The sequence below is a fragment of the Orbicella franksi genome, chromosome 3 (genome assembly GCF_964199315.1).
Source record: "Orbicella franksi chromosome 3, jaOrbFran1.1, whole genome shotgun sequence".
NCBI classification, from domain to species: Eukaryota; Metazoa; Cnidaria; class Anthozoa; order Scleractinia; family Merulinidae; genus Orbicella; species Orbicella franksi.
In genome coordinates, this window is record NC_138147.1 from 3892501 (window position 1) to 3915043 (window position 22543).

A 22543-nucleotide genomic window follows, 5' to 3' on the forward strand; every position below is an offset into this window, starting at 1 on the left:
AAACCATTTCACTTTCAATTCGTTTGGAAAGGCGAGTTTTCCTAGAAACCATAACAACGGTGCTCTTTTCACTTGTGAAGATATGATGTTTTCGCCCGAAAGCTCACCTGGTATTGGTGTTTATAGAATCGTGAACACAGCTCCGTTTCATTTTCACAAAAGTTTATCTAAAATTGTGATAACCACAAACACCTCCAGAGGTGTCCGATCAACAGTTATGCGTTTAATTGTAGATTATGTTTCATAGAATGATGTTCTAAGCCATTTAATATACCTTTGTAATATGTTCATTTTCAGCCTCTACCACCGGTGGCATTCAAATTGAATTGTCAGGGGAGCCGACCACAGTTGGTAGGTATTTTTTGTAACTGTTCTCCTTTACTTGATTTCATTTTCTTACATCATCGTTATGCTATTTTGTGTCTTTTTATGTTTTAGGATCAAAAGTAACTACAGAAGCTGGTAAGTCTCTAGCACAAGTTTTGTTTTTTTTTACTGCACTCGTTCCCTATAGTGAATGATTGTTCAAACAATTTCATCTTTAATCATAACAGTTACAATTTCCTCAAATGTGATTGGTGCAGAAACTGCTGTATTTTGCTATAATTAATCTGCAAAGTTGTAATCGGACAGTGTAATCGGACAGTTGGCTGTAATCGGACACCTGTAATCGGACAGTTACATGAGCCAATCATTTTAAGTCCTCTCCACTAAATCCACCAATCACAACATTGATTACAATCACTATCGTAACCACTGACTGAGACTGACTTGGTAAAATTGTGGAGGTTTAGTCTCTGGTGACTGTTTTGAAAGAGACTTGACAGCCATTCTGCGAGCTGTGAGTCTTGATTGCAACTTATATTTTTACTTTTCTTGATTTTGAGTGAAGAATTCAGCATTCGGTGAAAAAAAAAAAGAATGTTCCGTTAGACTCAAAAGTACATTGGTGACAGTCCGTCTTTTGAATACATGATTGATCATCGCAGTCATGCAACTGAAGCAGTTGTAAAATTAAAGCCTGAAACAACCAAAAAAACATTCAGGCCTGAGCGTGATTCGAACCTATGACCTCTGTGATACCGGTGCACTATCAACTGAGCTATCAAGCCAACTGTGAGCTGGTCACGTTGTGAGTGCATGCGTAATATACCCGTAGATTTTGAAGAATACAAGTGAAGTCCGTCTCTGGCAAAGAATACGCATTTTTGTACCATGCCATAGAAAATACAGCCAATCGGAGTACAGGAAAGTCGTTGTATACTCGACTCTAATATGAACACGTTAGTATTACTAACCCAGGCGTGGAGATCTTTTACCACGAAAGTGTGCAGTCATTAATTTTACAACTCAGTAAAATTAAACTTGTGGCTAAGTTACTAAGTTTTTCCATATACACTATAATAGGGCATAAAATACTATTATATCCTCTAAATTCACAATTTGTCTCTATATAGACAAAGGTAAAAAGACGTTTAGAGTATTCTTAGTCTATTTTTCTTCCAAAAGTTACTTTCATTTCTGTAGTTGTTATGATGTTATTAACCATGGGCAATCTCACCTTTTCAGCTTCTACCGGTACCATTAGTATTGGATTGGTAGAGGAGACAACTACAGCGGGTGGGTCTTATGCTAATATCATTATTATTAATTTGGCGTAACTAAAATTGCAGTTGTGATCGCGCTTGGGCAATTGCGAAAATAAAACAACTCTTCAGGCTTTAACGGGATTCAAACCCATGCAACAGCCATCTCTCTACGACGGCGACTTTCGTCTGTCCCTAAGGTGGCCGTTGTGGAGAGGTCTGACTGTACAATAGAGCAGGAGAAGAAAAGCCGATTACTAAATTTAAACTATCTGTTTTAAGCTTTTTTTGTCTGTTATATGAATGTTCAGTTAGGTTTATGCAAATCTTTTTTGTTTCGTGCAGCCACACAGGAAAGCACTGCAGCACCAGGTGAAGAAACAACAGCTGTTCCACCAGGTAAGACTACAGATAACATGGAGAAGGAAAAAAATTATTAAATTGAAACTGTGCCAAATGGTAAATTTCCTGTCTTCTTTTTAGTTTTCCTCATGTCAGTTATGGTATGTTCGATTCCGTTAATGGTTGTCTTTTTCGTTTTATGTAGCTACAGAGGGAAGCACTGCAGCACCAGGTGAAGAAACAACAGCTGTTCCACCAGGTAGGTAAATAAATAAGTAAATAACATGGAGAAACAGCAGACAGGATTATTGAATTCCAACTATCTATTATTGAATTTCTTGCTTTCTGTTTAGTTTTCTTTCATGTCTGTTGTGGAATGTTAAACTACAATCCCGGCCAAAAGTAGTTGGGACACTTGAGCTGTATCACGTATCCCCCTTCCCCCCTAATCAATGTTGGAAAATATCGCGTTTTCTCCAACAAAAAAGGGAAAAATCACCTGATTATCGACATTGAAAGTGGGGGGAGGGGAGAACTTGCTTCGTGTCCCAAGTCTTTTGTCTGGGATTGTCTGAAAGAAGAATTTAAAGAATGTCACACCACTCGCTCTAACAAAGCTTGGAGAAGAGGGGAGTTGTAACGTCTCGCGGGTACAGCTAACGAGCGCTACTAAAAAGAAACAACATACAATGACAAATTTTACCTGGTCGGGCACTAAGAAACGTAAAGTCATCTTTCTAAATGACCTTCTACGGTAGGTGATTGGTAAGTCCGTGGCATGACCTTCTGTTGCCTCTTGAGGGGCAAACGGCCCACTTGCTTGCCCGTGAAATGCAACTTTGCACAAGATGTTGTGTTTAAAAAGGATGTTTCTATTTCCTGCACTGAAAAATACGACCTTGTCTACGTCTTTTAGAGGGGTGGTTGATTGGCGCGAAACAGAAATGATGCAAATTCGGTTGAAACAGTAGGTGCCGGGCAAGTGGATATTTTCGCCCGTGTCCTCGCCGTTTCGCGGAGTTAATCTGTGGACAGCAATAAAGCGTTGCTGCTACCTAAACGCGGTTAAATTATGCATGTCTTTCTTCGTTTTCCCCTCTAATACCGGAAAGCGTATAAAGCGAGGTGTGTTTTCGGCTTCAGAAGTGCCACCGGGTTAACCGCCGCGATTAACCCTTACGGTTAACCATTCTGGTAACACTTTTTGGTTCCAAACTGCTACGTGTCATTCGAATTATACCTTTTTCCGCTTTATAGGAATTACGAAAAACCATTTAACATTGTCTGGGATCAAGAACTAGCAACAGAGAGCTTTCCGAGAAGGTTTATATGGTTAATCGTTCAATTGAAATAAAAAGGGTAGTTACGTAGTTAACTTATTGTCTGCGGCAAACGGTTAACCGTATTTCAAGTGTCAAACTCGACTATTTTGCCACCAAATTGCTTCCATCCTGCATTTCAAATAATGTGAAGTGAGAAATTTTTGAACCTTCTGCCAATTGGGAAGAACAGGGAAGGCTAGGTTGCAAAACGCTGACTTTCAAATGGTTAACCGTTGTGGTTAACCGTTGTGGTTATTCGTGCGCGTTCATAAAACACATGGAACCCGGAAGCTGTCGTGTCGCGTGTAATGGTGATATATATGATTACTCTACACCGATAAGCATTTCATTGGGTTTAAGCCAATTTATTTAACACTATTCCGTTAAACAACACAAAGATCTGCTACTTTGCGAATTGATAATCCTGGAAAATGTCTTAAGTAATAGACACGAGCTCTAACCTTCCCTTAAATGCTATTTTGCTTGAAGCAAGTCCCAAATTTCGTTCTGCTACAGGCGGTTACGGGTTATATTCCACGAATATCTGCACCGAACCTTAATCTAGATTAACGTAAAAAAGTTCTGTCCAATTTCCAGAAACAAAGTGTACGTCATTAAGCCGAAATTAAATTCTAAAATATCGTGACGCCATGACGATCGCTGGCGTTACCTTTATTGGAAAATTCCTCACATATCTCTTTCAGACAATCCCGGCCAAAAGTAGTTGGGACACTTGAGCTGTATCACGTATCCCCCTTCCCCCCTAATCAATGTTGGAAAATATCGCGTTTTCTCCAACAAAAAAGGGAAAAATCACCTGATTATCAACATTGAAAGTGGGGGGAGGGGAGAACTTGCTTCGTGTCCCAAGTCTTTTGTCTGGGATTGTAGGTTTATGCTAGAATTCTTTCGTTTCATGTAGCTACCCAAGAAAGCACTGCAGCACCAGGTGAAGAAACAACAGCTGTTCCATCAGGTAAGACCTACAAACGACATGAAGTAGGAGAAAAAGAGATTATTAAACTTAAACTATCAGTTGTAGAATTTCTAGCTTTAGTTTTCTTCATGTCCGTTCTGAAATGGTCAACAAGATTTACATTAATTTTTTTCATTCCATGCAGCCACGGAGGAAACCACGGCAGCACCAAGTGAAGAAACAACAGCTGTTCCTCCAGGTAAGACTACAAACAACATGGAGCAGGAGAAGAAAAAAATTATTAAATTCAAACTATCAGTTGTTGAATTTCTAGCTTTTGTATTAATTTCTGAAATAGTCAACAAGATTTACATTAGTTGTACTTTATTCCATGCAGCCACGGAGGAAAGCACTGCTGCACCAGGTGAAAAAACAACAGTTGCTCCATCAGGTAAGACACCAAATAACATGGAGCAGGAGAAAAAAAAAAAGATTATTAAAGTGAAACTATCAGTTGTTGAATTTCTAGCTTTTGTATTAGTTTTCGTCTTGTCTGTTCTGAAATGATCAACAAAACTTACATTAATTTTACTTTGTTCCATGCAGCCTCGGAGGGAAGCACCGCAGCATCAGGTGAAGAAACAACAGCTGTTCCACCAGGTAAGACTACAAACAACATGGAGAGGGAGATGAAAATATATTTTTTTTATTGAGATTTCTTGGGTTTTTTCAGTGTACTTCATCTCGGTTATGGAATGTTCAATTAGGTTATTTGACGCCAGTCGTTTTTCGTTTCATGCAGCCACAGAGGAAATAACTGCAGCACCAGGTGAAGAAACACTGAACAGCTGTTCCACCTGGAGCAAGAGAAAACACAACGCTCTTCAACTATTATAACAGCTAAATTGTTCCCAAACAAACTTTATAAGACATTTGAAAATATAATTTACACTATGACACTATGATGTACACTAAAATTCCGATAATCGCAGATGCTATACGATGATAATATGACGTCATGTGGCTTAACTATGACGTGATCTTTTTGATCGTTGTAACTTAAGACCACTTTTTATTGATATTTCCATAGCTACGGGAGAAACCACAGCCGCACCAGGTGAAAAAACAACAGCCGTTCCACCAGGTAAGATTCCAAACAACATGAAGCAGGAGAAGAGACAAATCTCTTCAGTTATTATATCAGCCACCAAATGGCTTTTAAGACAGCTGTAAAAAATTAGCACAGGAATAATATACACACAAATTTCAGTAATCACAGATGCTATATGGCGACTTGATGACGTAAAGTGGCTCAACTATGACGTGATCTATTTGATCTTTAAAACTCAAGACCGTCTTTCATCGATATTTCATCAATATTTAATGTATAGCCATAAAACGTTCAGTCTTTGTTTGATGCCATAGTTTCCGAAAATCTTTTGAAAGACCAATTATGCAAATTCCGTGCGTTTCTATCATATAGGTACTGAGGAAACCACTGGTGCGGCACAAATTAAAGAAACAACAGCTGTTCCACCAGGTAAAATTCCTAATGACATGAAGCAGGATGTATACACGTTTACGAACAAATTCCAATAATCACAGATACTCTGCTGATATTATGACGTAATGTGGTTTAACTTTGACGACATCCATTTGAATTTTAGATCTTCTATTGTCGATAATTCTGTCCAGTTTTTATAAATTAAAAACTTATAAATTTATCTGTCTGTCCGCTTATTGACAATGAAAATTAGCCAATGATCGGGGAGAATTTCGGCAGTCATTGTGAAAAGAGAAATTTACCATGTTGGCTCAACTGGAGTTTGTTAGGACCAGCGCGCGCGCTGTGTTATAAATGTTCAATAAAATTGTTATATGTCTTCCCGGTTGTTTCATGCAGCGACAGAGGAAAGTACCGCTGCACCAGGTGAAGAGACAACAGCTGTTCCACCAGGTAAGATTGCAAATAACATGAAGAAGTAGAAGAAAAGATAACTAAATTGGTACTGTCTGTTTTCTATTGTTCAATTTGTAGCTTTCCTGTTAGTTTGTTTAATGCCCTTTAGGTTTATGTTAGTCTTTTTCGTTTCATACACCACAGAGGAAAGCACTGCAGCACCAGGTGAAGAAACAACAGCTGTTCCACCAGGTAAGACTACAAACGACCTGGAGAAAGAGCAGAAAAGATTATGTAATAAAAACTATCTGTTTGCTGTTCTTGAGTTCTAGCTTTAATTTCTTATTAGTTTTCTTCTTGTGTGTTATGGAAAGTTCAACAAGGTTTACGCTAGAATTTTTCATTTCTGTCTACAGAGGAAAGCACTGCAGCACCAGGTGAAGAAACAACAGCTGTTCCACCAGGCAAGACTACAAGCAACATGGAGAAAGAGCAGAAAAGATTATTAAATTTAAAATATCTGTAACACGTTAAATTTCCTGCTTTCTTCATGTTTCAGTCTTATGAACGTTCAGTCAGGTTAATGCTTGTGTTTTTCGTTTCATGTAGCTACGCAGGAAAGCACTGCAGCACCAGGTGAAGAAACAACAGCCGTTCCACCAGGTAAGACTGCAAACATCGGGGGGCGAGAGAAAAGACAACATTCTTAAATTATTATAAGAGCTGAATTGTTCCTAAAGAAGCTTTATAAGACATTTGAAAATAAAATATGCACGGTATGATGTACAACAAATTTCAATATTCTCAGATGCTATTTGGTGACGTTTTATGTCAGGATATATGCACGAGTACGCACAAATTCCAATTATCACAGATACTGATCTGATATATTATGACGTAATATGGTTTAACTTTGATGACATCCATTTGAATTTTAAGACCTTCTATCAACGATATTTCTATCCATTTTTAAGTATAACCGCAAAAAAGTGCGCCTTTGTTTGATGTCATATTTTCCACTTATCTGTTTGGATGAGAAATTATGCAAAGAAACGCTTAATTGGACTAAATTTGTGACCATCTAAGACCAGTGTTTGCTCCCAAATGAAATGTTCAATAAAACTGTTATTTGTTTTCCTGCTTGTTTTATGCAGCGACAGAGGAAAGCACTGCGGCGTCAGGTGAAGAAACAACAGCTGTTCCACCAGGTAAGACTACAAACAACATGGAGCAGGAGAAGAAAAGATTATTTAATTGAGACTATCTGTCATTAAATTTCTTGCTTTGTTTTTAGTTTTCTTCTTTTCCGTTATGGATGTTCAGTTAGGTTTATGCTAGTCTTATTTGTTTCATGCAGCCACAGAGGAAAGCACTGCAGCACCAGGTGAAAAAACAACAGCTGTTCCTTCAGGTAAGACTCCAAATAGTATGGAGAAGGAGAAGAAAAGACTAATAATTTCAAACAATCTGCTTTCTGCTATTGAGTTTCAAGCTTTCTTATTCAGTCTTTTTCTATTCCATTTCGCTTCGCTCAGCCGAATAGAAAACATTCCTATTATAAGTAGAGGAGACAAGTAACACAACAAATATAGTGGAGGGAGACGCCAGCAATGATCGAGTTTATTTACAAGAATCTGAGACACGCTGAATACAGGTTACAAGCCAGAGAATATAAGAAAATGTCACGATATAAACAATAAGGAAAAAAAAAACAGCCTCGAGAAAAACTGGTCGGCGTCAAGTGGTGTGATATTGACAAGGAGTGGTATATAAAAGCCTGATTATCCTAATGGGAACTAATACAAAGCAACCTAATTAAACACCTAAATGAAGTACATTTTTCATGTCCGTTATGGAATGTTCAGTTAGGTTTATTCTTTAAATCTTTTTTGTTCCACATAGCTACAGAGGAAAGCACTGCAGCACTAAGTGAAGAAACAACAGCTGTTCCACCAGGTAAGACTACAGATAGCACGGAAGTCATTGGGAAGAAGAAGAAGAGAAATTATTAAATTTAAACTGTCTGGTATTAAATTTGTAGCTTTCTTGTTAGTTTCCTTTGTTCGTTATAGGATGTTTAACAAAGATTATGCTAATTTTCTTTTTCATTTCATGTAGGTACACAAGAAAGCACTGTGGCAGCTGCTGGAGAGACAACGGCTGTTCCACCAGGTATAGAACAGACAACACTGTTAAGTTATTGTAACAGCTGCCGAATTGCTTTTAAGACAGCGTAAAAAAAATTAACGCAGGAAAAATATACACACAAATTAATAATTTAATAATAGTAACGTGATTCAGTTCATCTTTATTACTTAAGGCCTCCTTTTATCGATATTTCTATCAATTTTTACAGCATAACCACAAACTTTCAGCCTTTTTTTGATACCGTACTTTCCCAATATCTGTATGGAAGACAAATTACGTAAATTACGTTCTTTTCAATCATGTAGCTACTGAGGAAACCATTGGTGCAGCACAAATTAAAGAAACAACAGCTGTCCCACCAGGTAAGAGTCTTAATAACATGAAGAAGGAGAAGAAAAATATTGTATATTTAAAATCATATTTTTCTGTTATTGAAATTTCAGCTTCTCATTAGTTATCTTGATCTTTTTATGGAATGTTCAGTTAGGTTTATACTTGTCTTTTTTGTTTCATGCAGCCACAGAGGAAACAACTGCAGCATCAGGTGAAGAAACAACAGCTGTTTCATCAGGTAAGACTACAAACAACATGGAGAAGAAAAAGTTACTAATTGCAAACCGTGAGTTTTCTGTAATTAAATTTCTTATTAGCTTTCGTTCATGTCTGCTATAGATGCTCAGTTACGTTTATTCCAGTCTTTTTCTTGTCATGTAGCCACAGAGCAAAGCACTGCAGCACCAGGTGAAGAAATAACAGCTGTTCCACCAGGTAAGACTACAAACAACACGGAGAAGGAGAAGAAAAAATTATTAAATTCAAACTATCTGTCATTAAATTTCTTGCTTTCTCTTTTACTTTATTTCTTGTTTGCTATGAAATCTTCAGTTAGGTTACAGTAATTCTAGTTTTTGTTGTTTCATTTAGCTACGCAGGAAAACACTGCAGCACCAAGTGAAGAAACAACAGCTGCTCCACCAGGTAAGACTCTCTTTAACACGTTACCACACTCAGGAGCTGAGGGCACACCTAATACTTGATGACATGGGTGACAAAAGACAATGAAAATTGATTATTGTCACAATAAACTGCGTCAGTTGTGTTCGTTGTACTGCACCCGTGAATAAAGGTTGATAAGGGTTAAAGAATTGAACTCTACCTATCTGCGCGTATATAATTCTGTGAAGAATCAATTAACCTGAAATACTTCAATCGATTGAATCGTCCATTAACACACTATTGTCAACATTGCTCCCATTTAAGAAATCCCATGCGAGGACAATCCCCTCGGGGCTGCAGAAGGAGGAAAACTGCCGAGCTCTAGTTTCACAGCCCCTACAAGTTACGGCGAATTTGTACCCTCTGCTGGCCGGTTGAATGGTCCGCTGTCCTGGTGTTCCCTGGGAGATGCTGCCGGGCAAGAATTCCTACAAATCCATGTACCGGAAGCGGAAGTGATTTGTGCTGTTGCCATTCAAGGGACAGGTTACGAAAGAGGAAATGAACATGTTGAAGAATACTTCTTGGAGTACTCCGAGGATGGCTTTAATTGGCAAGTGGTAGAAGAAGATGGAAATTTGAAGGTATTGTTTGATTTTAAAGTACTTTACATTTTTCTATTTCGTTGTTGTTGTTGTTGCTGGTGTGATTATATAAAAGCGATGTTACTGTGTTGTCATTGTCGATGATGATTACTTGGATAAATAATATGACTGGCCTAATTAGATAACACCCTGAAAGAAAGCGCGCGCTAAAGGCTAAACTTCTATTTAGATATCGAGAGCTAATACTATTATTGTTTTCGTACCGTTCCTTTCCTTCGTGTTTTTGGAAATTAAATTATCTAGTATTTTTTTTTAAATCTTCCTTAAAGATCGGAGAAAAAACAAAACACAAACCGCGGTGATAAACATGGAACCAAAACGCATGTTAAACACCGCGGTTTGTGTTTTGTTTCTTCTAAAGCTACGATGGCCAAGGAAAAAGAGTTTTTAAGATCGGAGAAACGAAAAAACTTTACCTTTGTGTTGACGACTTCCAGCTTCTGCGAGCTTACATGTATGCGTGACAGTGCACGATGGCTCAGCCAATCAGTTATCAGCATTTGCATTGGTATACGGGTAGAATTCTACTTAAAACTCGGAAGAAACGTTAACAGTGATTGACATTACGTAACTAATAAACTGAATCGACGTAAGTCGCAGAGAATCCATGCCAATACGTCCACGTTCTTCGTAAAGATATAGCCATCGAAAATTAATAATTCATCAAGTTTAAACAAAGGAAATCATGATTTCGACGGCGTTTAGATATATTATCTCAATGATTAGCACAGATTTTAACGATTCTATTTCTCCGTTTTCTCCTTAGTTTCGATTGAGAAGATAAATCACACACTCATGAGTGTTTGCAGTGTTTGTTCACATCTCCAAACACCTCGAAGTTCATCAAAAATACCCCGCTGCGCGTCGTATTTTCAACTCTCTTCTCGGTGTTAGGAAATGCAGCCAGACATGGTCTTTCGTGTTTGATATATTACACAGTGCCCATTGTCGGTTAAGTCAATTCGATATTCCATAACCATGCAAAAGTAAATGAAAAGTAACTTTCTATTTGGACACTTGAAACTTTAACATCTTTATTATTGCGTTAGTTTACTGCGTTAATTTACATCAGTATTAAAAACTGAAATAAATTCACCCAAGTGCTCTTAGCCTAAAATATATGCTGGTTTTATAAATTATGAAAGACGAATGTAGCAGAGTGCTTTGAAGTTATAACTAGCGTGTGACAATTGCAAAGATTTCGAAGTTAGTACGGAGAACACATGAAAGGTTCTTAACGGTTGCCGATGGCTATCCTGCCTGGCTAACGGGGCTCTAGTGCAGCTTGGAGGGCCAATCACCCACCAAGTGAATAGACGAGATTACAGAAACCATAGGAAGCAGGCACAAAATCAGTCTTGGGTCAAGAGAACGTCTCCTCGGAGACTCGTATGACGCACCGTGGTAAAAGCCGAAAGCACGTTACGAGGTCGACTCCACTCCTTACCCCCAGGACAACAACTTATGCTCGGTACTTGGAACGTTAGAACTATGTACGGGGCAGGAAAGGCTGCACAGATCGCTGCCGAAAATATAGACTTAGCTGGTTTTATAAATTATGAAACACGAATGTAGCAGAGTGCTTTAACTTGTAACTAGTGTGTGACAACTGCAATGATTTCAAAGTTAGCGCGAAGAACACAAAAGTTCTTCACGTCTGCCGACGGTCATCCCAGGCACTCCGAAAATGATCTAGACTGCACGGTCAGATTTGCGCAAGCTTCCAGCAATCCATAATCTGATTGGTTGATCATCATTGTCTATTTCCTAGCTTTAGCATTTTAAAGGATCGAATTGTATTTGGTTTTTGATTGTGATTATATTTGTCGAAATTTTTTACAGATGTTTAAGGGGAACGACGACTCCAAATCAACGTCCAAACAAGAATTACCGGTCCCTGTAGAAGCCAGATACGTTCGTATTTATCCAACGCAGTATGCAGGATGGATATGTTTGAGAGCTGAGTTGTATGGAAAAGGTACATATTGTACAAAGGCCGCGTAATACTGGCAATATTTTCTTTCAACTTGTCGTGCAACAATGTTGCATTGCAAGTGGGAACTCATAGTGTTGTTGCGCGCATGACCATCCGTGTTGCAAGCAGCGGAAACATGACGGTAGCGCTAAGTAGACATGAGTTTAACTTTGTGCAAATTGCAACATGGTTGGTAATACACACAACGAGGTTTTTCAAACTATAAAAAGAGGAAAGACGATGTTGCCCGCATTACTTAGTCTTAATTACCGTTCACGTTTTCTTGTGGTACATTAGCAGAATGTTTTGCATTATTGTAGATGCTATCGTTCCAACATATTGTGCAGGTCTTTTGTGTGCACTTCCTTCCCCACTTCATTAGAAAACTGAAGATACAGTGTCAAAAACTTTTGAAATCATTTTTGCATGCATTGTGCACTTTGCTTTCCTTTCGTATCCGGAAGATGGTGACTTCAAGCAAGAGATTATCAAGGTAATCTCTTGCTTCAAGATAATAGTTCGCTAAGACAGAAAAACAAGAAGAAATTATTATAAGCAACGTTTTAGAGTAAAATAAATACGGTGGCTCACCTTTGGTTCTCACCAGAATGATACTAATAATGTGTGCTTATTTGTTTACAGAAAGAACCCAAGCACCATTTCCAAAAGGTATGATGAAAAAAACAAAACAATATTAGTAATAATAATTGAGGACCGTTTCTCACGATTGGAACGATTGCCCGGCTTGGGCTCGCATGTGATCTATATCGCGACATTATACAGTATGTGTCTAAGTACAGTCGAGCCCCGATTAAACGGCCACCCTCGGCCAGGAAATGGGAGGTGGACGCTTAATAGGGGTTGGAGTACCTTAAATATTTTTCACCATCGGGTTGATTGGTTACTGAGCGCTGAGTCACATCAAGACAATCATGATAAACGTATGTTTGAATGTTTTTATCACTCGTCACCTATTTAAATTTCTTGCTTTCTTTTAGTTTTCTTCTTGTCTGTTATGGAATGCTCAGTTAGGTTTATGCTAGTTTTCTTCTGTTTCATACAGCCACAGGGGAAACAACTGCAATACCAAATGAAGAAACAACAGCTGTTCCACCAGGTAAAGGAGCGAATAACGTAGGCCGGGTCCCAAGGCAAGAGACGACACTTATAAGTTATTATAAAAGCTGACCAGGTATCGTTTTCACCAAGGTTAACAACTAACTATGATCATTTATTCGCCGCGAGCTCTTTAACAAAAGACTCTGCTCCTACAGAGATATATACCATAACTTCAAAGCAAATGGTTTGGTAATAAATTTGACGCTATTTTTGTTTTTGTTCCTTTTCGCTACAGGGGAAAGTACTGCAGCGCCAGGTGAAAGTACTGCTGCACCAGATGAAGAAACAGCAGCTGTTCCACCAGGTAATACTGCAAATAACATGGAGAAGAAGAGGAGAAGATTATTAAATTCAAACTATCTGTTATTGAATTTCTAGCTTTCTTATTGGTTTCCTGCTTGTCTGTTATGAAATGCTTAATTAGGATTACGCTATTTTTTTGTTTCATGCAGCCGCAGAGGAAACAACTGCAGCACCAGGTGAAGAAACAACAGCTGTCCCAACAGGTAAGGCTCGAAACAACATGGAGAAGGAGAGGAAAAGATTATTTATTTCAAACTATCTGTCATTAAATTTATTGCTTTATTTTTAGCTTTCTTCTTGTCTGTTATGGAATAGTCACTTAGGTTTGTGCTAGTTCTTGTTTTCTTTTGTTGCATGTAGCCACAGAGGAAAGCTCTGCAGCACCAAATGAAGAAACAACAGCTGTTCCACCAGGTAAGACTTAAATAACATGAAGCAGGAGAAAACAAAATCAGTATCAGTGATTCGTCCGGGGGAGGGTAGTTCTGAAAAGAACTGTTGTTGGTGACTGAAGTGAGTTTCGACAAATGAAGGTGACTACCGCTCAGGTTGTCTAAACGTCAGTCACCAACAACAGTTTTCTTTAGTAGAACTACCCCCACCCGGACGATCACACAAGAGGACCCACTGATACTCCTGGGTTCAAACCATTTACAGTAAGAGTGATATTACGCACAAAATTCCAATAATCATAGATTAACTGTGCTGATATTATGACGTAATGTAGCTTTATGTATAACCACAAAAGACATGCGCCTTTGCTTGATGTCATATTTTCCAATTATCTGTTAGGAAGAGAAATTATGGAAACAAATGCTTGATAATCATTAATAACATTAAATTTGCGACCATCATCAATAACCTGACTGATATTTGTTATCTCGGTTGTTTGGTGTAGCGACCGAGGAAAGTACTGCGGCGCCGAATGAAGAAACAACAGCTGTTGCACCGGGTACGAAACTAAATAGCATGCAGTATAAGAAGACACAGTACTCTTTAGTGATGATAACAGTTGCATATTTTGCTTTTAGCAAAATAAAAATAAGGATCATGCAGGCATGGGCTCGTCTGTACTTTTAACTGTAATACTCCCGCCGAATGGAATTTTCAGTAGATCCACGTTAGTTTTCTTTTTCATCGTTTAGCTACAGAAGAAACCGTCGGCGCAGTAACTGGAGAAACAACAGCTCCACCAGGTAAGAAAAACTTCAGCAATAACATGAAGCAAGAGAAAGAGAGGGAGACGATACTTCCCAGTTATTCTAATGGGCGAATTGCGTTTTTTCACAAATCAACGAAGATATTGTTTGCTGGCATAAGCTAGCTTTGATTTTTAAGTTAAATACACCGTGACACTGATTGTAATCACTCGTAAGCCAATGGAATGTTTATAAAATCCACGAAAGTTTTATCTTGTTCTAACAAGAGACGATCAAGGTAAGGTACCTTGATCTCTCGTTTCTAAGTAGCTACAAAGGAAAGCATTGCAGCACCAACCGTATAGGGTTCTTTGTACTTAACTACGAACCTTCAGTAGAATTCATCGCGACATTTTATCAGACATTTTTGTAAAAATGAATGGTTTAATAGGATATGATTAAGGTTGTTTTCTTTTTGTCCTATATAGCTACGGAGGAAACCACTGGTGTAGCACAAATTAAAGAAACAACAGCTGTCCCACCAGGTAAGACTCCAAATGACATGAAGCAGGAAAAAGGTGATTCTTCTCAGCGATGTTAATAAATTGAATTGACTTTCTGTTATTTGATTTCTAGTGTTACGATGTTTGTTCTTATTTATCTGTCATAAAATGTTCAGTAAGGTTTAAGTTTATTGCTTTTGTTCTATGAACAACAGAAGAAAGCACTGCAGCACCAGGTGAAGAAACAACAGCAGCTCCACCAGGTAAGACTCCAAGCAACATAGAGTGGAGAAAAAGACTATCATTATTTGTAATATTGTTAAATTCAGTATTATTCAATAATAAATATTTGGGGAGCAGGGATGGCGCATTGGTGAGAGCACTCGCCTCTCACGAATGGGGCCTGGATTCGATTCCGGTCCGGTGCTATATGTGGGTTGAGTTTGTGGTTGGTTCTCTCCTTGCTCCGAGGGTTTTTCAGCGGGTTCTCCGGTTTTCCTCCCTCCACAAAAACCAACGTCTCCAAATTTACAATTCGACCAGGACAGAGGACCCGCATGAAAACCAGATATTTTAAATATAATCATAGCGTAGAAAACCAAGCTACATAGAGTGGTTTTCAATTGGTCACATTCGATATATTAATATTCTAACATGGCTCCGAGGCTTTTGGGTCAAAATTGCAAATTTTTCAAGTTTCTTTTGTCTCTCTATTCCCAAAAGAGACTTGGATACAAACAACACCAAATATAGAAGTTTGTACTGAAAGCATCGGAGCCATGTTAGAATATTGATATATCGAACGTGGTCTGTTGAGTGCTCATAGTAATCAAGCCGTTTTGATTACTTTAATTTCGCGTTTGGTTTTATCACAGTTTGAAAGTCTAATTTTAAGTAATTGGTTTGGTGCTAGTTTTACGTTCTGGTTTTACGCTCTAAGAGTAAACGTTTTTAGCTGCTAATTTGAAAACCATGTAAGCTCAGATAACACAGCGAAGGAGAAGAAAAGATTATCATATTCAAAGTATCTGTTACTAAAACACTGATTTTCTAGCTCACTTAATAGTTTTCTTCTTATCTGTCATGGAATGTTCAGTTAGGTTCATGCCAGTGTTTTTTGTTTCACGTAGCCACAGAGGAAACAACTGCAGCACCAAGTGAAGAAACAACAGCTGTTCCACCAGGTAAGACTACGAACAACATGGAGAAGGAAAAGAGACAGCATTTGTTAGTTATGAGTACAGCCGAACGTTTTCTCATTAAAGATAATCATCATACGCCGGATTAAGCTCGTTTGCATTTAACTGAAAGTTTTGAGTTACCTATATCACGGCTATTTGTGATGGCCATTTATAAATGGATTGCCCATTACAGTTCGCTGAAGCTTTCTTTCGTTTCTACAGGGGAAAGCACCGCTGCACCAAGTGAAGAAACAACAGCTGTTCCACCAGGTAAGGCTACAAACGCAATATGGAGAAACAGATGAAAGATCATTAAATTCAAACTATTGTCATCACATTCTAGCTTTCTTTTTACTTTTCTTCTTGTCTGTTATGGAATGTTCAGTTAAGTTTTTTTTGTTTCATGTAGCCACAGAGGAAAGCACTGCAGCACCAGGTGAAGAAACAACAGCTGTTCCACCAGGTAAGATTCCAGATAACATAGAGTGGGAGAATGGATAATCAGTATCTGTAATATTGTCAAATTTGAGCTGTTTGTTATTGATTTTCTGGTTTGTCATTGATTATCCTGTTATATTTTCTGTAATGTCCAATGAGGTTCACGTTAGTCATTTTTGCTTCGTTTAGGTCCCGAGGAAATAACTGCAGCACCAACTGAAGAAAAAATAACTGCTGCATCAGGTAAGACTCCAGATAACATGAAGCAGGAGAAGAGGCAATCATTATCTATGATAATAGTTAATGAATTTCTAGCTTTCTTATTGGTTTTCGTCTAACCAAAACTAATTTGCGTTAGATTGCCAATACAACAATATAACTCTCGCATCCTCTGTATCCTTTCTTGCTTGGCATTGAGTCTATCTTCGAGTGTCTGCATGTTACCTTGGATCACTAGTGCTGCTATTTCAACTTGGGGTCTAACTCTTATGCATCAAGCTTCTTTATCAAAATCCCCTCCGGACAATGCCCTGGGTATTAGGCACTTCTTGTATCTTTTAAGGGGCACTCGAAAAAAAAAAAAAAAATAAAAGAATTGGTATCCTTTAGGAGTCAAATAAAGCTCGAACCAAACCGGATGGGTATGTTTTAGGGGTTTAATTCCAATTTTTGGACGTGCATCCCGATCTTTTCATATGTGAGTACCCCAACCCCTCCCATTGCCGGGAACGATCAAGGTTGGCATGGGTTATAAGTTTAAGATAGAAAGGTTCTCTGGCCAATATTTAGATTTTTTTGAATTGTTTACTAGCTCCGCCATGTGAGCCTGTTGGTGCCTCGTTTGGAGGTCCTTTGCCGGATTCCAGCTTCTCGGCTTCATCTGACGCTGGAGATAATTATGCCGCATCGAACGGTCGACTTAATGGCCCGAAGGCATGGTGTGCGAAAAATGAATCCCTGGATTATTTAGAGATTCAGCTGCCCACTGAAATGGAAATTTGTGCAATTGCCACACAAGGATTGCGCGAGTTAGTGAATAAAAAAGTATGGTATGGTACAGTATGGTTTGACTTGGATTCCTGGGTGACATCTTATGACGTTTTCATTTCCAAGAATGGTGATGACTGGTCTAAAATTGTGAGTATCTCTTTTACGCATTTTTATTAAATATATATTAGTTATGCAACGTTTTTGAGTGGTATACCGTGAAATATCCCGCGGGTCAATTATATTTTCTCAGTTACACCACAGCCTTTAAGTGACAAGTGTAATTTCTCTTGGTATACCACGAGTATCGATTATTGTGCATTGAAGGTACTCGGCCAAGCTGTCTCCAACACTGACTAGGCTCTAGAAAACATGAAGCCAAACCATAAAATGGCTTTGGTCCCTGTTGAACTGTCGACACCATCTAATGTGCATTCATGGCTGTTGTTCTTTGTGGAAGATCAAAATTGGAACTTGTGGAAAAATTTAGCGGACATTTAATCATATGGTTCCCTCTTTATACAAATCCTTCCTCTCCAGGTTCCTTGGCACTGATAAGAGCGCGTTCGCATAGAGTTGTGTGACTGTTACACGAAACCAAAGGGACCTGCTCTGCGCTTCACTGGCTCTGTTGTCATGAAGCTCTCTAGAACCTCAAATTCCATTTGATCTTGTTAGCACGAAGCTCTATTGTTTTAGGGCTAGGGTCCATTGTTACTATTGTTTGTATATCATTTTCTCAGCCAATCCTGTGAGACGTTCCGAAGAGCTTCGTGGCGACCCCACTGGCTAACAGATAGCATTGAGCGATAACAAAATACAAACTTAACATATTGGACAATATGATCATCATTCTTACTGATAACTTTTTTCTTACTGATAACTGTTTTAGGGTTTAGAGGGCAACGTCAATCCAGAGACAGTGTCGAAACAGCGCCTACCAAGCCCTGTTGTCGGACGGTTTATTCGTATTTATCCAATGGAAAGCGTGGAAAAACCTTGCATGAGGGTAGAAATATATGGTATGGACTTGAAGTATGCCAATAACTTTGACTGATAAACTAAGCTAATGTACAGACTTAGTAATTGAACACTGAGAGGCAGCTGAAGGAAAATTACATTTGATAGACTGCATTGAGTATTTTTAAAATGAAACACTTAGTTAATTGTAGTCTTAAAATACCATTCTGAGTTGCCGCAAAAACCATTATTCAGATTTCAGTATGTGGGCTGGAACAAGAAATCAGTTTGGAAGATATTATTCTTCGTGTTTCACCGAAAAACGGCTTCTTAAATTGCTCTCTATTCGAGAAGATGGCTTCCGAAAATGACTCTAAACAGTTTTTGTTTCTTTTTGTGAGTGTCTTTTAATAAGTTAAGTATTTATCTGTCTGGTTTATGCTTTTCCCTAAGTAAGTGTACGTTATTATGGAAAGAAGTTGTTCCCAATAGGAGGGGCTCCCTCCCTGAGAGCTACGTGAGTCAGACATTTACAAAGTGTCTAACATGAAAGAAATCTAACTAGGCTCCTTCTCCCCCAGGAGGTCACCCCATCTTGGACGCCCTCCGTCGAGTGAACCTTGTGATTTCTCATTTAAACATGTACAGTTCGCTGCAATAGTATGTTAACGTTCTCTCACTCGGTTGGCTCGGCATGGAAGCGTGACCTTCCCGCCTACAGGACGTTTCTTTACTGGTAGACTGGTCTTAACTTTAAAATATTTTTATGTTTTAGCGATTCCAAAACTTCCTCATCCAACAGGTGAGAGTTCATGTAGCTCTTTGTTGCCTAATGGTAAATTACATTCGCTTTAACGAAATATATCGTGGCCTACTTCTAAGCAACTGTAATGATTACAGTCAAACCTGTATATAACGGTCACCCTTGGGAAATGGCCAGGTGACCGTTATATACAGGGTGACCGCTGTAAACAGGTTTGCTTTAAACTCCCCTGGAAGTTAATAAATAGCATTTTTATGTGCAAATAACCACTCAGTTTGCGTTTTATTGACAATAACGAGTAACAGCAACGAAATAAACACGATAAAAAAGGCCCATAAAATGTCCGTGGTGTACTTTTAGGGAGGTGCAGTAAAAGTCTACTGAAAGCTAATGAACAACGTTTTCAAGTGGAAAATCACTCAACTTACATTTATTGACAACAATTTGAGACAGATAATTACAGTACAGTGTTATAATCAGGAAACTATAACGAAAGTGAAAACAGTGTGGTACAGTTGTGTTGTTACAGTTACAGTAACTATTGTTTGAAAGCGACGACACTTAAATGTTATCTGCCGCAAGCATTTGTCGGACGTAGGCAATGACATGTATCAGTAGTTATGTTCAGTACTAATATTTGTATTTTTGTGACACCTCTGCCTTGGTGGCTGCTATTTTACGAGCTTATGAATAAAGCTTGTCATTATTCGTTAATCATAACCCAATTTCGTGACCGTTATATACAGGTTAAAGATAATGAAATTGTGGATTCAGGAAGTCTAAAGGGTGACCGCTTTCGTTATAAACAGGTGACCGCTATATGCAGGTCAACTTAACAGTAAATACAAGGGACGATTTTTGGGAAGTTGTTCAGTGACCGTTATACACAGGGTGACCGCTATATATAGGGCCGTTATATACAGGTTTGACTGTATTTTGTTTTTCTTTTGTGTAATGTCGCTACAGGAGAAACCACAGCAGCACCAGGTGAAGAAACAACAGCTGTTCCACCAGGTAAGACACCAAATTACTTGGAGCAGGAGAGGAACAGATTACTCAATTCAAATTGTCCGTTACTATCCGTTATTGGATTTCTTCTTTTATTAGTTATTTCTTCCTGTTTCCGGTTATGGAAGGTTCAAAAAGGTTTATGCTACTCCTTTTTGTTTCATGTAGCCACAGAGGAAAGCACTGCAGCACCAGGTGAAAAAACAACAGCTGTTCCATCAGGTAAGACTCCAAATAGCATGGAAAAGGAGAAGAAAAGATAATTTAATAGACCATATTCGTATTCCCGGAACTTGACTGGAACTAGCTTGCAAGCCTCTGTTTCATGCTAGTGCCAGTCCGATACCGAGAATACGAACATGGTCTGCTCAGACTATCTGTTATTTATACTTTCCTTACTGGTTTTAAAATTGTCTGTTATGGAATGTTCAATTAGGTTTACCATTGTCATTTGTTTCATTTAGGTAAAGAGGAAAGCACTGCAGCACCAGGTGAAGAAACAACAGCTGCTCCACCAGGTAAGACAACAAGTAACATCGAGCAGGAGAAGAAAGGATTATTAAATTCAAACCATTTATTCGGAATTTCTAGCTTTCGTCTTAATTTTCTTGTTGTCGGTTATGAAATGTTCAGTTAGGTTTATGCTATTCTTTTTCGTTCCGTGTAGCTACAGAGGAGAGCACTGCAGCACCAGGTGAAGAAACCACAGCTGTTCCACCAGGTAAGACTACAAACAACATGGAGAGGAGGAGAAAAGATTATTAAATTTAAACTATCTGTCAATAGATTTCTTGCTTTGTTGTTTGTGTTCTTCTTGTCTGTTATGGAATGCTCGGTTAGGTTTATGCTAGTCTTTTTTTTTTCCGTGTAGCCACAGAGGAAAGCACTGCGGAACCAAGCAAAGAAACAACAGCTGTTCCACCAGGTAAGACTACAAACCAATCTTTAATTAGACAACTTCATATTAAGAATGAAAAAGATTGGCTGATTGGCGTTTTATACCCCACATGCTAAGGCAACCCGACAACGTAATGATTGATTAGTCTTGGGATGAACTAGCATTCCATCCGAGGGTAGCAATACTCCTGGCACCTTCCTGCCACCGTGACTATACATTGAAGACAGATGAGGGCTGCCAATCTTAGCGCAGCGATTTGAATATACAAATGATTCTCATCATTTAATGACTACCTTGCGAGTTATAAACACATAAGATTCTTAGCAAAGCTGGCAGTGATGATTTAATCAATGTTTTGAGACATCTCCCGTTTCCTAATCTTCTCCACTGGCAAGCTTAACAGAAAACAGGTTGTTCAAACTGCAAGCTGCTTTGTTCTCAGTCTCCGTTTTTAGTAATTTCGCTTCCATTGCATTACCCGTTAAAAACGTTTCAGAGTAATCTGAGGACAGTCCTGATTTGTAATGCCGGAAATGGACAAACTTTGCTGCGAGGTAGAAAATGAGGAAACTTTAGCATTTTGCTGCACTAAGTCTACTTATTCAAGAACATAAGTTTCCACTGAACTACTAAAAGCACAATGTGTACTTATTTAGCAGCAAGCAAAAAAGAAGCGACTATAAATTCTATAAAAATGACTAATAAAACTCTTCTAACGTTCCAGCCACTGAAGGTGAACTGCCTACAACAGAACAAGAAGCTGTTACTCCCTCTTCCCGGGTGACCCCACCGGCACCTACAACAGAAGTCAAAACAAAAGGCCTGGACATAGGAATATTGATTGACAGTTCCTTTGGTTTAACCCCTGCCGAATTCGAGCGCCTGAAACAATTCATATCACAACTGGTCGTTTCGATCAATATGCATTTCACAGACGTCCATTTTGGAATCATCGTTTATAGTGATCTACCCGACCTTGTTATGACCCTACAGAATGTGGATCGACTGGACGTTGGATCGGTCATCGACGGGGTGAAATATATCCCTGGGGAACACGGTAGCGATCGATCAAAACGATCGATTGAATATGGAGGACACCGTACTGATCTCGCCATGTTGTACGCCTCAAGGAAGCTGTTCTGTCCCGAGGGATGCAAGGACCGCCTTGAGGAGGAAAATGTAATGATTGTGTTTAGCTCCGAGAACACTGATGTCGAATCAATACCGTACAGCTTTGTAACGCCTATAATGAAGGTAAGCAGGCCAACATATGCCTCACAATTAAGTAAAATAAATAAATAATACAAATTACAATATTTAGAGAGGAGGCCACACCTCCCTAGCTGGTTTTCATGCGAGTCCTCTATCCTGGTCGAATTGAAATTTGGAGTTGCTGCTTTTTGTGGAGCGAGGAAAACCGGAGGACCCAGAGAAAAACCCTCGGAGCAAGGAGA

General features: G+C 38.8%; 1 protein-coding gene across 1 annotated transcript in view; it reads left to right on the top strand.

Moving 5' to 3' along the window:
- Positions 1 to 22543, top strand: part of LOC145480739 (uncharacterized) — a 35380-nt gene that overhangs the window by 8455 nt on the left and 4382 nt on the right. Inside the window, exons 6-53 of the mRNA XM_081459056.1 lie at positions 298 to 351; positions 439 to 462; positions 1570 to 1620; positions 1932 to 1985; positions 2134 to 2187; positions 4173 to 4226; positions 4372 to 4425; positions 4564 to 4617; positions 4773 to 4826; positions 4969 to 4995; positions 5257 to 5310; positions 5650 to 5706; positions 6070 to 6123; positions 6271 to 6318; positions 6483 to 6503; positions 6676 to 6729; positions 7221 to 7274; positions 7424 to 7477; positions 7969 to 8022; positions 8185 to 8238; positions 8520 to 8576; positions 8732 to 8785; positions 8929 to 8982; positions 9139 to 9192; positions 9475 to 9794; positions 11658 to 11793; positions 12433 to 12459; positions 12854 to 12907; positions 13145 to 13213; positions 13362 to 13415; positions 13573 to 13626; positions 14111 to 14164; positions 14358 to 14408; positions 14840 to 14896; positions 15070 to 15117; positions 15985 to 16038; positions 16258 to 16305; positions 16445 to 16498; positions 16663 to 16716; positions 17285 to 17610; positions 18353 to 18482; positions 19196 to 19222; positions 20150 to 20197; positions 20360 to 20413; positions 20656 to 20709; positions 20859 to 20912; positions 21063 to 21116; positions 21814 to 22343. Of these exons, the coding sequence (XP_081315182.1) occupies positions 298 to 351; positions 439 to 462; positions 1570 to 1620; positions 1932 to 1985; positions 2134 to 2187; positions 4173 to 4226; positions 4372 to 4425; positions 4564 to 4617; positions 4773 to 4826; positions 4969 to 4995; positions 5257 to 5310; positions 5650 to 5706; positions 6070 to 6123; positions 6271 to 6318; positions 6483 to 6503; positions 6676 to 6729; positions 7221 to 7274; positions 7424 to 7477; positions 7969 to 8022; positions 8185 to 8238; positions 8520 to 8576; positions 8732 to 8785; positions 8929 to 8982; positions 9139 to 9192; positions 9475 to 9794; positions 11658 to 11793; positions 12433 to 12459; positions 12854 to 12907; positions 13145 to 13213; positions 13362 to 13415; positions 13573 to 13626; positions 14111 to 14164; positions 14358 to 14408; positions 14840 to 14896; positions 15070 to 15117; positions 15985 to 16038; positions 16258 to 16305; positions 16445 to 16498; positions 16663 to 16716; positions 17285 to 17610; positions 18353 to 18482; positions 19196 to 19222; positions 20150 to 20197; positions 20360 to 20413; positions 20656 to 20709; positions 20859 to 20912; positions 21063 to 21116; positions 21814 to 22343 (3614 nt within the window). The remainder of the gene's footprint in view (positions 1 to 297; positions 352 to 438; positions 463 to 1569; positions 1621 to 1931; positions 1986 to 2133; positions 2188 to 4172; positions 4227 to 4371; positions 4426 to 4563; positions 4618 to 4772; positions 4827 to 4968; positions 4996 to 5256; positions 5311 to 5649; positions 5707 to 6069; positions 6124 to 6270; positions 6319 to 6482; positions 6504 to 6675; positions 6730 to 7220; positions 7275 to 7423; positions 7478 to 7968; positions 8023 to 8184; positions 8239 to 8519; positions 8577 to 8731; positions 8786 to 8928; positions 8983 to 9138; positions 9193 to 9474; positions 9795 to 11657; positions 11794 to 12432; positions 12460 to 12853; positions 12908 to 13144; positions 13214 to 13361; positions 13416 to 13572; positions 13627 to 14110; positions 14165 to 14357; positions 14409 to 14839; positions 14897 to 15069; positions 15118 to 15984; positions 16039 to 16257; positions 16306 to 16444; positions 16499 to 16662; positions 16717 to 17284; positions 17611 to 18352; positions 18483 to 19195; positions 19223 to 20149; positions 20198 to 20359; positions 20414 to 20655; positions 20710 to 20858; positions 20913 to 21062; positions 21117 to 21813; positions 22344 to 22543) is intronic.